The following is a 15,527-nucleotide window of genomic DNA, read 5'->3' on the forward strand; positions in this document are numbered from 1 at the left end:
TTGAAACAATAGTGTAAACATTTTGGCAATTGTGCTTCTTAAAGTAAAAAGTGACAAATGAACATGCATAGTTGGAAAATTGTAGATCTTGAATGAATAATCTAGAAAATTTTGAACAAAATGTTATTACTTCCTTTCATCATTTATAAGTAAGGCTAAAGTCACCATTGTCCCCAGAACATCATAGACTACTTTCTCTCATTCAAGAGATGGCTGGTGGTGTGTTTAACCCAAGGGTCACATTGCCTCAGAAGGGGTGAGGTTGAGAGAGCAGGACCAGTATAGAAAGTGAACATGCATTACTGGTATTCTGCATGATGCTAGCTGACCAGTTAAGAAATTATGTAATTGTGATAAAGAACTTCAAATAATGCAACTTTTTTAGAGTTCACAACCAACTTTACAGTGAAATAATTCAGAGCTGAATATATTAATTTACATTCAATGCATTGCTGCAAGAAAATTAGAGTTAACCAAATGCAAATATTTTCTGCTTTAGAAATTAAGAGGTAAAGGCCTGTAATGCTAATGTACAGTTTTAAAAAAAACTTTACAACTAGCATCACAAAATAATATGGCACTATTTTCCTCTGAAGAGGTCTTCCTCTTTTACAGAAAAAGTTTCAAAACTGAGACAATATTTTATTTCTTCCCAGATATAGCTCTGCAAACAAAAAAATGAGAAAGCTTCAGTTATATGCATAAACAATTATTTCTACATAAGCATTCTAAAAAAACTATCCAATGAGGGTTGTGTGGAGTACAATTGTTAAATTTAACAATACTTAAATTTGAGACAGCTTGAAAATAAAGCTACACACGTGGACACTATGCAATTATAGAATAAATTCTGGGCAATAACTGGCTCATAACCCAGTGCCTCTCAAAGTATAAAAGTCATTCAACCTATGGTAAAACGTGTTAAAATCTATCTGACATGCTGTTTTCTAACATTACAGTATTTAACAAGAACATTTTCTGTCAAACTGAATATTTGTTCCCCTCAGTTGAGGAGTAGATGCATAGTTGGATGTGAATACTCAAAGATGCTGAGCAAACTGTACGACTCTTAACTGGTTGAACATTACCTTGTCAGTGAGGAAAATAACTTTCAATTTTCTGGCATTAAGTTCTTGAATCTAGTTCCTAGCCAGTTGAGAGTTCTGGAACAGAGTAGGTTATGACAGAACCTGAACTGAGGATCAACAGTCAGGCTATTGGCAACTGGGCATCCCTTGGTGGTAGTACTGAAGATCCCTTCCATTGTTTTGCTGGTTTTGGGGTGATAACTGGCTAAATTATACTTTTCACGGAAAGAACATTACTGCTAGACCAGTAATATTGGATTAACCTTGGCATAGTTTTAGTGCACTACCACCTTGCTATTGTATGACTCCTTGAGCATTACTATGCACTGTTTATTCAGATGCTTTTTAAGTGCTGTACAAAGTGGATGTATTTGCTGACTGTTGAAATTTATGAATGGGAGGTAGAGAAAACATTGTCGACGTTGCATATTTAGTTTAAGTTCAAACATTTAATACCATTCCCTCATTAATGAAACTGAACCCGCAGGGATGACTGATAAGATTGCTGAAGTCAGCCCTGATTCTGACTTGAATTCTTATAATGGGTCCATCTAATTTTTAACTCTGTAGTCATTATTTCCAAAGAAGTGATTTGCTAGTCCATTTCAGATCCATTGTTGAGCAATGTATTCACCAATATGATCATCCAAAGCCATCTGGATAGTCAATGAGAGATGACAGAGTTTACTTCAAAAATTTGCATTTCTCTCAATTAAACGCATCAAGTACGTGAAGCATATGCCAAATGATGACATGCATAACATACCCACTGGAAGTTTTGGTTGCCATGTTATTAAAACAGACGTGATGTTGGGAGTGTATATCTAGAAGACAGAGTTACTTAAAGTGATGAAGCTGTACTTGCCTTGGTGAGGTACAATCTGAAGTATGTATCCAGGGTTAGTTTTCATAATGAAGAGAAGAAATTTGAGAGACTGTAGAGTAGGACTCCACATTGTACAGGTGAACTAAGAGGGACTTTACACTTTTTGGAGAAGACTATGAAGACAGATATGACTTCTGAAAATTTTCAAGAGCAGTATGAAGTTGGAAACAAATCAAGGTCAGAACAATTGAGGAACAATATTACAAGTAGCAGGAAAAGTTCAGCAGAGCTGGCAGCATCTATGGAGAGAAGTCAGAGTTAATGTTTCAGGTCCAGTACGACTCTTCACAACTGAGGAGGGTTATTGGACCTGAAACGTCAACTCTGATTTCTTTCCACAGGTGCTGCCAAATCTGACTTTGCCACTAATTTGTTTTTGGTTCTGATTTCTAGCATCCACAGTCCTTTTTGTTTTCAAAAATTACAGGGAAACTTTTGACATAACTGATTCATTTCATAGAGTTATGAAAAGTCTCCCAACCAAATGAGCCACAACCCAAATAACTCCGGCCTTATGCTCCTCACTATCATTTTCAGTCTCTGCCTTGTAATTATCAAAAATACAGCTTGGACACATTTCAGAACTGCAATTGTAGTAAGTGTTGCCATAGCATACAACAGCACTATAAAAGTAAACTATCCAAATGATAGAGCACAGGAGGCTGACTATTTGCTTCATAATGCCTTTGCTGGCTTTTTGACAAAGCTTTCTAATTCCCAACTCTTTCCCCATAGCTCAGCAAGTATTTCCTTTTCAAACAGGCTTTATGGTTGTTAAGCAGTCAGAAAGAGTTCTGGGTTTCCATAGGATTCTTCTGCATTTTTCACAGAATTTTTAAGCTTATGCTCTGTAAAAGAAAACTTAGTATTCCAATAGTATAATGATCGTGTACTTAATTGGCTGCTTTCCTAGTAGCCAGTACGACACATAGTACAATAATATCTGCTGGTTGTCCTTCCACACAAAGTGGCTGCTGTCTAGAGCATACAAACATGATCGATAACATTGACTCTATGACTAAGAGATGGACAGCATGGAAACAGACCCTTCGGTCCAATCTGTCTATATTGACCAGATATCCCAACCCAATCTAGTCCCACCTGCCAGCACCCAGCCTGTATCCCTCCAAACCCTTCCTATTCATATACCCATCCAAATGCCTCTTAAATGTTGCAATTGTACCAGCCTCCACCACATCCTCTGGCAGTTCATTCCACCCTATGTGTGAAAACATTGCCTGCTAGGTCTCTTCTATATCTTTCCCCCCTCACCCTAAACATATGCCCTCTAGTTCTGGACTCTGACTACAGGGAAAAGACTCTGCCTATTTACCCTATCCATACCCCTCCATAATTTTGTAAACCTCTATAAGGTCACCCCTCAGCTTCCAAAGCTCCAGGGAAAACAGCCCCAGCCTGTTCCTTCTTGGAATTTGCTCAGCATGGGTTTATAACTACATATAGATCCATGGGTCAACTGAAGCCCTCACTCAACAGATCACTGGACTCCTGGAATAAAGAATCAAAGATCTGGACAGATCAAATGATTATACTAAAACAGCATCCTGGGTGTTCTTGTAGTTCTGCATGAGCTGTTCTATGAGTATGACCACTGAACCACTATTGCATCAGTTTTTGGATAAGAGGGGGCACTAATGACAGAGGACAGCAACAAATGAAAGGATTTGGGTCAGGGTTTTTCATGGCATTTAATGGAAGAGACTTTCGTCTGCACAATCTATCCTTTCTTGAAGTAACAATCATATTAAATGTCTGTTCTAATTTTTCTCCCTATAGCAAGCAGCAGCTACTCAAAAACTAAAATTACTAGTAATGCCATCTGATGTTACAAGAGGACATACCAGTACAGAAACACAATTCTAACCCAAATTGAATTCTATTTAACCATTCCTCTGGATATATATGTAGAATTATTGGGTAGAATGCTAAGTTTTACAAAAATGAATGATATACAGCTATGAGGATTATATTAAAGAGCATCTACACAGCTGCCCTACATGGCACCTCACAGAAACAAATAAAGATGCTGAACCCCACAAGAGGTACAAAGGAAGATTGGTGATAAAGAAGTGTGTGTAGAGAATTTCACAGCAAGAAGTATAGGTGACTGAAAACCTGGTCACCCAACAGTGGCTGATGGGAAAAGGTACACAATACACTGGAGTAATGGAAACTATTTTGTTTAGGAATATAAGGAGGCATTAGGGTAGGAAGTGGTTGCAGAAACTGGAGGGGAAAAAAAAGACCAAAAAGGAATTACATGACACATTTGAGACAGGCAACCAAAGTTGGTAATTTCACGAGACTCTTGAGCCATCTATCGATCTGAAAATTAGTTATGCATTTTATCAGTAACATCTATTTTGTGTCTTGCATTGGTTTAATTTCTTTGATTTCCTCTGTTATAAGCCAACCTTTTGTCTCTGTTATTACAGAGACTAGTTATGACATCTACTTAATTCAAACACTTCCCGAATTTTTTTCTACCCTATGTGGCCACAGTGACTTTATACCATTATTTCTCTTTGCTTTATTATGTTTAAACACTGGGGGGAAATGCGAGGACTGCAGATGCTGGAGATTGGAGTCAAAAAGTGTGGCACTGGAAAAGCACAACAGGTCAGGCAGTTATGTTTAAACACTGCGTAGCTGCTTATAATCTTAATTCTCAGCAAGAGCCTACACCAGAAATGTCTATTTTTTTCTTCTTAAACACTGCTGAACTTTTTTCATTTATTATTGATGGGTTAATCCATTTCACTGAAGAAATTGGACAATGGATTAACAATTTAAAAACAAACTTACCTTTGCTGAATCAAAACTTCATGTGGGAGATCGCAACCAACATATGCATTGTTTGTAACACAGTATTCCAGAAATGCACCCCAACATGGATCCTAGGACAAAGAAATGTTTAACAGTTTTATTATAGTTGATGTTGCACTACTTGAAATGTGGTACCAATTAATAGAAAAAGTATTTATTCCTCCATTAAAAAAAATTACTAACTTGATGCACCTGATTTTCAAGTACAGTTCTAATTTTTGTTTATATAGTAGAATTGTGATAAGCCAAATGCAGATATCTCAGAATTCTGCTCATGGTGAGATTACTGGCCTTTCCCTCCATCAGAAGGTTGCCTGTGAGAAGTCAAAGTTCTGGACCAGTAACTCCTAATTGGCCAACATCATGCATGCTTGTCATATGACCACAGTAACCAACTGTAGCAGGGTTACACCCCACTCGTGCACAAAGATATGGGCAAACTAGCAACGATAGCTGCAAAATGAGTTCTTCCCACATCCTGAATGAGTTTGCACTCAGGCATTTTTAACGTGGATAAAACCAACTGTTCTGCTGCTCTCGACCAGATCGCTTTTCAGTGTTTAACTGCTTCACATTTCATCTTTAATGTGTCACTGCTATGGTGCATACCAAGATGGAAAGCACCAGAAAGCTGCCATTTCTTGAGACAGGAAAATCCAAAATATGTGGTGTATATGGATTTCAGTAAGGCGTTCCGATAAGGTTCCCCACAGTAGACTATTATACAAAATAGTGATGGTCATTGGATAAACATAGGCTTCAGATTGGTTCCATAGGTCAGCGCAACATTGAGGGGTGATGGACTGTACTGAACTGGCTGCTTCATGAATGTCAAGACATTATCTACACAGCACAAGACAAACAAAACAACCTGGGGTAACCTCCAGCATTTTTAAAACTTTGATCTCCCAAAAAAAAGCCATCAATTCACAAAAGTCGCAGGTTCAATATCTGCCCATTCAAGCGCTTGTTTTCTTAGCTGAAGCCGCAAAGGTCAAGAGAGAAGCGATAGGATTTTGCACTGCAGTATGAAAATATGGAAAACACGTTTGACTGCATTGTCAAAATATTACCATGCTTTTCCAGAGATAAATAATTTTTTAAAATGCGCAATGTCAGCCCATTGTAGAGGTGAATAAACTGTAAAAGACAGACATTTTTCACATATTTACTTCGCCACGGTGTTTTCATTTGTTTTGACATTGCACGATGGTGAGCATTAGCAATCCCAAAGCTCCTGCCAAATCTGTGGGCAGGGCCTCTGCAAAACAACATTGCAAGGTTCTGATTTTAGTCTAATGTTAGATGCTAAGACATACACAGATCCTCTTCCAACTTTAGAAATCAAGTAAACAAAGAGATTGAAGCAAAATCAAGACTCAATGTCAGAAATTCTACTTAATAAAGAAATTCACCCACCTTGAGAAGAATATGTGGATTACCAACCACAATCAATAATGCTTTTGCTCGAGTGATAGCCACATTAAATCTTTTGGGATTGGAAAGAAACCCTAAAACATAACGCGTGTCCTCAGCCAGATTTTCTTCACTGGACCGTACCTGTACAAAGCATTTGTTAATGTTGAAACTGCTTATGATTTCATTCTTTATGTTTACATTCAAAAAGACAAACAGAAAACTACACTGTACTAAGCATAACCATAAAGCTGTATATTAATTTGGTACATATATAATATATATGTTAAGCTGCCATGAAATATTTTAAGAAAAGAAACATTTGTGAAAAATATTGAACTGGAACAGTTTTACTACTTGTGGAGGGAGGCATAGTTTTATTTGTCTCCAATTAGGATTTATATGTAGGTATCAAGGTATATTGATGACTTATACAAATTCATTTGTAAGAACATCTAAAACACATCTCACATGGTCAATGAAGAAACAATCCACTTTGTGAAATGCTTGTTCTGAAATGTTGCATTTTAACGGATTTAAGAGTAGATGCTTAGAAACACTGAAGTTTTATTAATACATTGTTTCAAAATATGCTGAAGGCCTTCTTGAAAAATGACACTGCACTGCCTATCATCTAATAAGTTTGACAAGTCTTCTCAAAAAGTTTATCAAACTTAAGATTTGTCTACTGCATGTCCTGTGTGGTGTAACCTGTATGCCTTACTCTGTCCAAGTGTTTTTTTCACCCTATGATTTGTATGTCCTTGCTTCCTATCATCTGCCTATACTGCTCGCAAACAAAGCCTTTCACTGTACAGGGGAACCTCGATTATCCGAAAATCGGATTATCCGAAGGAGATCTCCAGATCCCGATGGAAATATTACAAAGACGTGTTTCTAAAAGTGATCAGGTCTTTAATTTACATTGATTAGACAGGCACCATCTCCAAATGACTGACAGCCTGCCCTCTCTCCCCACACTTTCCCTGGAATTCTACAGAAGGGTGTACCCTAAACCAATAATTAGTGCTTGAGACTTTGGGAGTCAAATCCTTGAATTTTAAAGGTGTTTTCTTGATCTACTATCATGACTTTGGTGCAAGATTGGCAGAACCCAAAATCTGATTAAATGGTTAATAACCACAATTCCCACCACTACTTCAGTAGTTTCACTCATCATCTTCTTAACTTACAGTAGGGGATGGGAGGAAAATGTAGCGATTGCCACTTCCATGCTACTAATATTTTATTTTAAATGAAATTAGACACACAAGCTAATTAGGTTCTTGCTTGATTTGTGGGCCTAATTGCACAACTCCTCCCTTTAAACATCACCTGCAGCTTAAGTTCTATTTGAAAACAATTACCATTTAAGAATTAAACAAATAACCGCTGGAAATCTGGGACAAAAAACAAAGTGCTGGAGATATTCAGCAATTCTGGCCACATATGTAAAGAGAAATGTATGAAGGGTCATTGGACTCAAAAGGGTCTACAGATGTTGCCAGATCTGCTGAGTTTCTCCAGCACTTTGTTTTTGTAACATTTAAGAATACCTTCTTTGGTCTTGGAAGTTGAGAAAGTGTCCAATTTATTAAGCATCTTTCCTGCACAACTGTTTTCTAAATTTTATCCACCAACATCAAAGTCAATACCAACACATATTTGAAAAAATTACAAGTTAGACATATACGTATTATTTTAAAGAGGTTGATTTTCAAAACATTTTAATGTTTGATTAATGCAGAATATAGGTGATTAAGATGTTTGATCATATGTTATAAAGCACTTTGTGACTTGTGAACAGCTACTTGTGGGAAAATCTACAGCACAGCACTGGGGAGTGGGGGCATTCAAAAAGAAAATGGAGCGTACAGGCCTAACACGTTCCCTTTAGGTAAGAGCTACAAACCCAGAGAACCCTTGGTGTCCAGGAACATTCAGGATTAGATAAGGAGGAGAGAGAGAAACAAATGGAGGCTTTCAGCAGGTGCAAAGACAAGAAATCAGTGGAGGTCCTGATGGAGTACAGGAAGTGCAGGGGAGGTGGGGGGAGGAATCTTATGTTGGAATTAGGAGAACAAAGTGTGAAAAATGTTTAATAAAATTTGGGAGAATCCCAAGATATTTTACAAGTATATTAAAGGGTAAGAGAATAACCAGGCAAAAAGTAGAGCCGATTAGGAACAATCTGTGAAGCCATAGAACGATAACAGGGTACTAAATTAGTGCTTCACTTTTATCTTCATTTGTGATGAGGGGAACGTAGATACGGAATTTGGCTTTCGGGACTGTGACATTCTTGACCAGATTGACTTAGGGAATGAGAAGGTACTGGAGGCTTTTACAGGCTTAAAAGTAGATAAATCCTCAGGTCCAGATGAGTTGTATCCCTGGCTGCTGTGGGAGGCAAAGGAGGAAATTACATGGGCCCAACTATTTAGTATATCTCTGACCACAGGTAAAGTGTCAGAGGACTGAAGGACAACTAATATGGTTCAATTTTTCAAGAAGGGTGGCAGAGAATTACAGACCAATGAGTCTAGCATTAGTGGTGGAGAAAATTCTGAAATAGAGAATTAATTTCCATTTGGAGAAGCAAGGTTTGATCAGGGATAGTAAGCATGGCTTTGTTAGAGGAAGGTCATACCTAACGAATTTGAATGAATTTTTTGAGGTGGTGATCAGGTACGCAGAGCAGGGTAGTGTGCAGTTAGTACGAATTTCAGCAAAGCCTTCGTCAAAAAGTCTCACAATATAAACTGGTAAAGAATCTAAAAGTACACGAGATCCAGGGTAAGTTGGCAAATTGACTTTGTGGCAGGACAGTGGTGGTTGAAAGCTGTTGCTGTGGCTGGAAGCCAGTTCCCAATGGCATACCACAGGAATCAGTGCTGGATCCCTTTTTGATATCTATCAACAATATAGATGAGAATATTGATGGTGGGCAGAGAAAGAGATAATAAGCATGTTTGTGGATACCACCAAGATTGGTCAGATATTTAGTAGCAAGGAAGAAGGCCCATGGTCCAGAGATGTGCAAGTTAAGTGGATTTGCCATACTAAATTACCCATAGATTTCAGCAATGTGTAGGTTAGGTGCATTAGCAACGTTACAGGGATAAGGTAGGGGGTTGGGTCTGGGTGGGTTGCTCTTCAGAGGGCGTGTGGACTTGATGGGCCAAATGGTCTGATTCCATACTGTAGGTATTCTATGGATTATGTTACACGGAGATATAGACAGGTTGCTCAGATGAAGGGCAGGAGGTTTAGAGAGGATTTCAGAAAAAAAATCTTCACTCAGAGGGTGGAGAGAATCTGAAACACACTGTCTGGGAGAATAGAATGGGCAGGAAAAGTCACAGCCTTTACATGGATGAGCACTTGAAATGTCTTATCATCCAAAGCTGTGGGCCAAATACTGGAAAATGGAAATAGTATAGATTGGTCAGTGCAGACTCAATTGTCTGAAGGACCTCTTCTGCACTGTATGACTATGACTAGGACAGCAGTGATTAATAATAGAAAAGTGTCACGTATTTTTAATCTGAAATAAAGTTAGTAAATGCTGGAAATTCTGAGCAGTCTAGACATAATCTAAGAAAAAAGTAAGGGGTGGTAAACTGGCTCAACTTCCTTTTTCAAAGACTGTGATCTGTTCATTTTCAGCTATTTAATTTTGACAAGTGTTATTATTTAACTTAATCTTCAGATTACGGGGTGAATAATCATGTATATTTTGTACCATTGCAATGAATGTTGCAATAATTGTATAATTATACAAGTATAAATGCTATCTTCAATGTATAATAATGTGTTAGCATGTTGAAATTATTATCTCTAAGCAAAACATTTCCATTGCAGATGTGTATATTATGGAGTGTAACATTTATTAAGTGGTCAAACAATAAATAGGTTGAAGAGAATTTATGGATAAAATATTTACATTTAATAAATATTAACAAAGATAGAAATGTAGATCTGAGATGTTCTGGCTATAATGCTAAACTGAAATGTAAAGATTAGATTAGATTACTTACAGTTTGGAAACTGTAAGTAAATTAGTCCACACCGACCCGTCGAAGTGCAACCCATCCATACCCCTACATTTACCCCTTACCTAACACTAGCATAGCCAATTCACCTGACGCGCACATCTTTGGACTGTGGGAGGAAACCGGAGCACCCGGAGGAAACCTACGGGGAGAACATGCAAACCCCACACAGTCAGTCGCCTGAGGTGGGAATTGAACCCAGGTCTCTGGCGCTGTGAGGCCACCTGTGCCACCCACTGGTCAGGATTATCAACTTGAAATGATAACTCTTTTTCTCCACATATATTGCCTGACCTCCTGAGTGTGCCTAATGTATGCGTTTTTAAAAAAAATTCAAGGCACAGTATTATTTTCATTTTAATACCATCCATAAATGCATCTGGACTGTTGTAAGTTATTTAAAATGTCAAGTTAACACATAGTAATAGATCTTACTGTTGACACAATTATGACTAGTTTCTCCTGGCCTTGAAACTCTTCAACAGATCCAACCTTTAGGTCAGAGAGATAACCGCTTCGGAGAAGAATTCTGATCTTTTGTACCTGCATATACAAAATAAAAATACATTAACACGTATACTTGAACTTATAATGATCGAAGTATGAGGTAAAGGAACAGTTTAGTTCTACAACTTTATGCTCCCAGTTTATAAATAGGGCCATTTCCCCGTATTTACTCTTGCCAAATTAGTTCAGAATATAATACGAAAGGCAAATAATATCCAAATTATTCTCAGTGTTTTGGTCCTTGATTTGACATACTTTAGTAGGGATACAAGTCAGAAGCAAGCAACAAACACAATTACAAGGTGAATCGGTAGTTGGAAAGTCACCTGCTTCCACTTAAGGCTGAAGTAGAAGAATGAATGTTATTATATGATATCTCGAATGTACCTACCTGTTTTTGATAGGGTGCAATGACCCCAATCTCAGAAGGTTTTACTGGGTTTGTACAGTGTTTTGCCAGGAGACAGCAGTAACGCATTACTTGAACTGCCTCTTTAGGATTGAACCATGATGGATTGCTACCTTCCCTCATTTCATTTCCCTGAAATTTTAACAAATTATTTCAATTAACAGCGATTACAAAATTAGAATCAGATGTGACTTGCAAGAATAAAGCATCCAAACAGCTATTTCTGTAAATGTTTGTCACTTATTTAAGGACAGAAATGACAATTTGTAACAAGGTTTATAACAGTGAATGTAAGTACACATGGTACATCATTGTCAGGGAGATGTAACATGCTTTTAATAGAGCTACAAGAGTTTGTCACTTCTTCTGTTATTCCATTTGAGGAAATTAGGTTGTTTTTCACAACACATAAAAAATTACAAAGGAATATGCAAGAATACTAGGAGCAGGAGTAGATCATTTGGCCTCTTGAGACTGTTGAGCAATTTGCTAAGATCACAGATGATTGAGGCCTGAATTCCATCTCTCAGCCTACTCCCACAGCCTTTGTCTCCATGGTTAGCCCTCCATAATCCTTCAGGTGCTTATTAAATGTTCTTTTGAAAACGACAACAGAATCTGTCTTCACCACATTCTCAAGCATCATATTCCAAAGCCTCATCATTCACTATATAATAATTTTGATTCTCCTGTCATCATTGCTTCTTTTGGCATTTTAAATTGCTGACTTCTCTGCCAATGGTAACTATTCCTTCCCATATACTCTGTCTAGACTCCTCACAATTTTGAGCATATGTAATAAATCACCTTCAACTTACTGCAAGGACAGCAAACTCAGCTTCTCCAACCAATTCATGTGTCTGAAGTCCATCATCAATGAAATCATTCTCAAATTTTTTTGCATCCTTTAAAGTCTTCAAATCTTTTCTAAAGTGTAGTGGCCAGAATTGAACACAATAAGTCACAGCTCTGCCTGAAATGAAGTAAACTAAAATATTAACCTGGCCTGAATGGTGACAGGGTATTTTAACCCTGTCACTATACAGGTCAGGTTAAAATACCCTGTCACCATACAGGTCTGTTATTTTAACCTGGCCTGAATGGTGACAGAGTATTTTAACACTGTTACAAGCAGGTCCTGATTTTCCACAATTTCTAGTATGTAGTGTATCAAGGGTCAGATCAATTGCTATGAAGGAGGAGGTCATTAAACAGCTTTAACTGTATCTAGCATCTTTTTTGCTGTCGAACAGTCGTCTAAAGAACTGCATGTCAACTGACACAACCATACTTAGAATAACAAGCTGAGCACAGACATGGATCAAACTGTATCCTTAAAAGTTTGCTTTGCCCAGTGACATTCTCACCACTGAGTTATTTCAGTTTAACTTGTGTGAGCGATCCTATAATCATACTCCAAAACCGTTCTCCCTGTATCCTGGCTGACATTTACTTCACAACAAACACCATTAAAAACAGATTAGCTTCAGACCATCATAAGCATGATTCATCAATGAATAAATACCATGTGTACTATTGTGATTTCAGTTGCTTAAGAAAATACAGCTGCATTAATTTTATTTTAAAAAGTTAAATGTTATCGCAAAATCATTTGATGATTGGGGGAAATGGATGAATACAATTCTCATTCTATATAACACTATTGAAATTATAATCATGTAATATGAAATAATTCACTTATGAAAAAGGTATAACACATTTCTTAAGGCTTCAACAGCATACCCTCAATCCATGAAAAATTATCGGAAATCCTTTTCTGGGCAATTTTTCCCAGTTACAGAACTTGTTGACCACAGACTGATCTGAAGACATCTTTAGCTCTTGATGATAAAACAACTTAGAAGGCAGGGCAAGTAAAGATGAATGTGACCGATAATTATTCACTAGCTTTGTCACCTATAAAGAGGGGGGAAGTTAAATTTCAGTCATATTTTTTAAAATCAGAATAACATTTATAATTCTCTATAAAGACCACTCGTCCTTCCCTTTATAGTAATCTGTGTACCTGAAAATTATTTTCAAGAAAACTAAAATCAATCAAAAATAGTGTTAATTGAAAATAGTATATGCGAGAATTCAAAACAGATGGCTCTTGCCAATAGTACTGATTGGGTTAGCAAAAGATATTAGCAGATTCACATGCAAATAATAGTAACATAAATCTGCAAATTACTGAATTAAAAATGCTCAGGTTCTCAGAGTCTAGTGATTCCTGTGTCAGTTTTCTTTTTAGAATAACTCTCTATTTTGTTCAGCTCTCAAAATGATTTATGCCTTAGCCTTTTGAAAGATACATGAAATTAGAATTAGAATCCCTACCGTGTGGAAACAGGCCCCTCGGCCCAACAAGTCCACACTGACCCTCCACCAAACCCATTCCCCTACATTTACCCCTTACACATGCACCTAACCTGTGCATCCCTGAACACTATGGGCAATTTAGCATGAGCAATTCACCTGACCTGCACAGCTTTGGATTGTGGGAGGAAACGAGCACCCGGAGGAAACCCACACAGACACAGGGAGAATATGCAAACTCCACACAGTTACCCAAGGGTGGAATCAAACCTGGGTCCTTGGTGTTGTGAGGCACAGTGCTAACCACTGAGCCACTGTGCCGCCCTAATATTAGAAAATTGGTGACAAGTAACAAAACAGTGACAGGAATAAAGTGAGAAATATATTAATTGTTGAGTAATTTTGGTAGAAATTAATTAAATCATACATTCTGCTTTCCATTTCCTGATCATTGTCTGCTGGTGGTGAAGAGCAAAGTCCTTTCCTAGACATGATTCAACACCTTCTTTGATCTTTCCTCTAAAGTGATTACTGATCAGTCTGTGATATTCAGGATTTCCTTTCTTAAAGATTATGCTGCAGCACATTTTTTTTTGTTCAGAATACTCCTCAGCTTTCCCCGTCAAGTGCAGTGCCTCTAGCAGTGCAGCACAGGATCCATTCAGATAGCTGTTCATCAGAAATTATGATCCCAACAAATGGGAGAATCTCATTTCTAGCCTATATTCTAATTTGCCATGAGAAACCTAATTATGTACTATGCTGAAAGTGCCATGAATTTACTACAAAATGTAACCCTACCTACAAAGATATCATATTGACATTTTGTTATTTTTCAATGCAAGAGATGATTTGTTTGTAAACCAATCTTTTTCACAAATTACTTTCTATGATATTGAAATACCACAGTGCAAGTCTACAATTTGCTTGAAACCAACTAATACTTCCTGTATTCTTCTTTTCATTCAACTGGGAACCTCTGCAATTTGCTTGTGAGCAAACAGAATCAGATACATGTGCAACTCCCCCAAACGTCGCCCTAAAATAGTTACTTCCTTTCTGTAGGAAACTATTTACTTGAGTTAACTACCTCAACCAATGATCTCTTCCTACATACCAGTACAGCATTGTTATCTAGATGTCTGACTAGAGGTTGAGAGTTTCCATTTGGAGACACATCACACTGAAATACCTCTGTGGGCATCAACTTCAGCCCTCCTAGTGTGAGACCCCATCTTGTAAAGAAAATTGAAATATAATTGCTTTTTTTTTAATACTTTGTCCAACACCAATTGAAAGCATAACCTATGGTTCCTCTATCATCAGAAGCAAATAATACAAAAAGTGAATTAAGGTCAAAATAAGCCTATTTCTATTAACAGAAAATGACTTCTGTTGTTTAAAATTCTGTCAGACAGCTTCCTATAATCTGTATTTCCAAGTATCAATTTTTCAGCAGAGTCCCTGATCTCTTAAACACTGATATTAGCTTAATGTATACAAACAGAAAAGAAACTTTCAAAGCCTTCACTTGATGACAATTAACATTATACTTTAGTAAGACATGAAAATGCAGTAGCTGTACAAAATGACAGAATCAGAAACCAATCACTTTGCACTGTGCATACAGATGGAAGATGGATCAACATGACTCTAGCAGTTGGCTACTGCAGACAAAGACTAAACTCACCAAAAGAGGACTATAGGATCCAAATGCAGCAAAGTTTTCATCTCTACAGTACGAAGGACGTGCCATTAATCGCTCCAAAAGTGAAACACACAGACCATAAGCTGAAGCAATTCTCGACTTTATTATTGGTCCCAGTTGCATTGGGTCTCCAGCAAGCACAATCTGTAGGTTTAATAATAAAGTATGGTACCAGGCTGGTCACATTGCAAATTACAGAAGCCTTCTCTCATTTATTCACTCCTCCCTCAAGTATGAAAAACTAAAACAAAAACTAAAACTTAGTTTGTGTTGGTCAAAGAGAAAAAAAATC

The 15,527-nt window shown here is 37.4% G+C and overlaps 1 protein-coding gene across 1 annotated transcript in view; it reads right to left on the minus strand.

The window, feature by feature from the left end:
* Window positions 1-642: 642 nt before the first annotated feature.
* Window positions 643-15,527, minus strand: part of mov10l1 (Mov10 like RNA helicase 1) — a 61,773-nt gene continuing 46,888 nt past the window's right edge. Inside the window, exons 20-26 of the mRNA XM_060842559.1 lie at window positions 15,218-15,379; window positions 12,952-13,125; window positions 11,191-11,340; window positions 10,728-10,835; window positions 6,241-6,381; window positions 4,801-4,892; window positions 643-664 (exon numbers count right to left, since the gene is read on the minus strand). Coding sequence (XP_060698542.1) covers window positions 643-664; window positions 4,801-4,892; window positions 6,241-6,381; window positions 10,728-10,835; window positions 11,191-11,340; window positions 12,952-13,125; window positions 15,218-15,379 — 849 coding nt within the window. The remainder of the gene's footprint in view (window positions 665-4,800; window positions 4,893-6,240; window positions 6,382-10,727; window positions 10,836-11,190; window positions 11,341-12,951; window positions 13,126-15,217; window positions 15,380-15,527) is intronic.

The sequence above is a fragment of the Hemiscyllium ocellatum genome, chromosome 23 (genome assembly GCF_020745735.1).
Source record: "Hemiscyllium ocellatum isolate sHemOce1 chromosome 23, sHemOce1.pat.X.cur, whole genome shotgun sequence".
NCBI lineage: Eukaryota > Metazoa > Chordata > Chondrichthyes > Orectolobiformes > Hemiscylliidae > Hemiscyllium > Hemiscyllium ocellatum.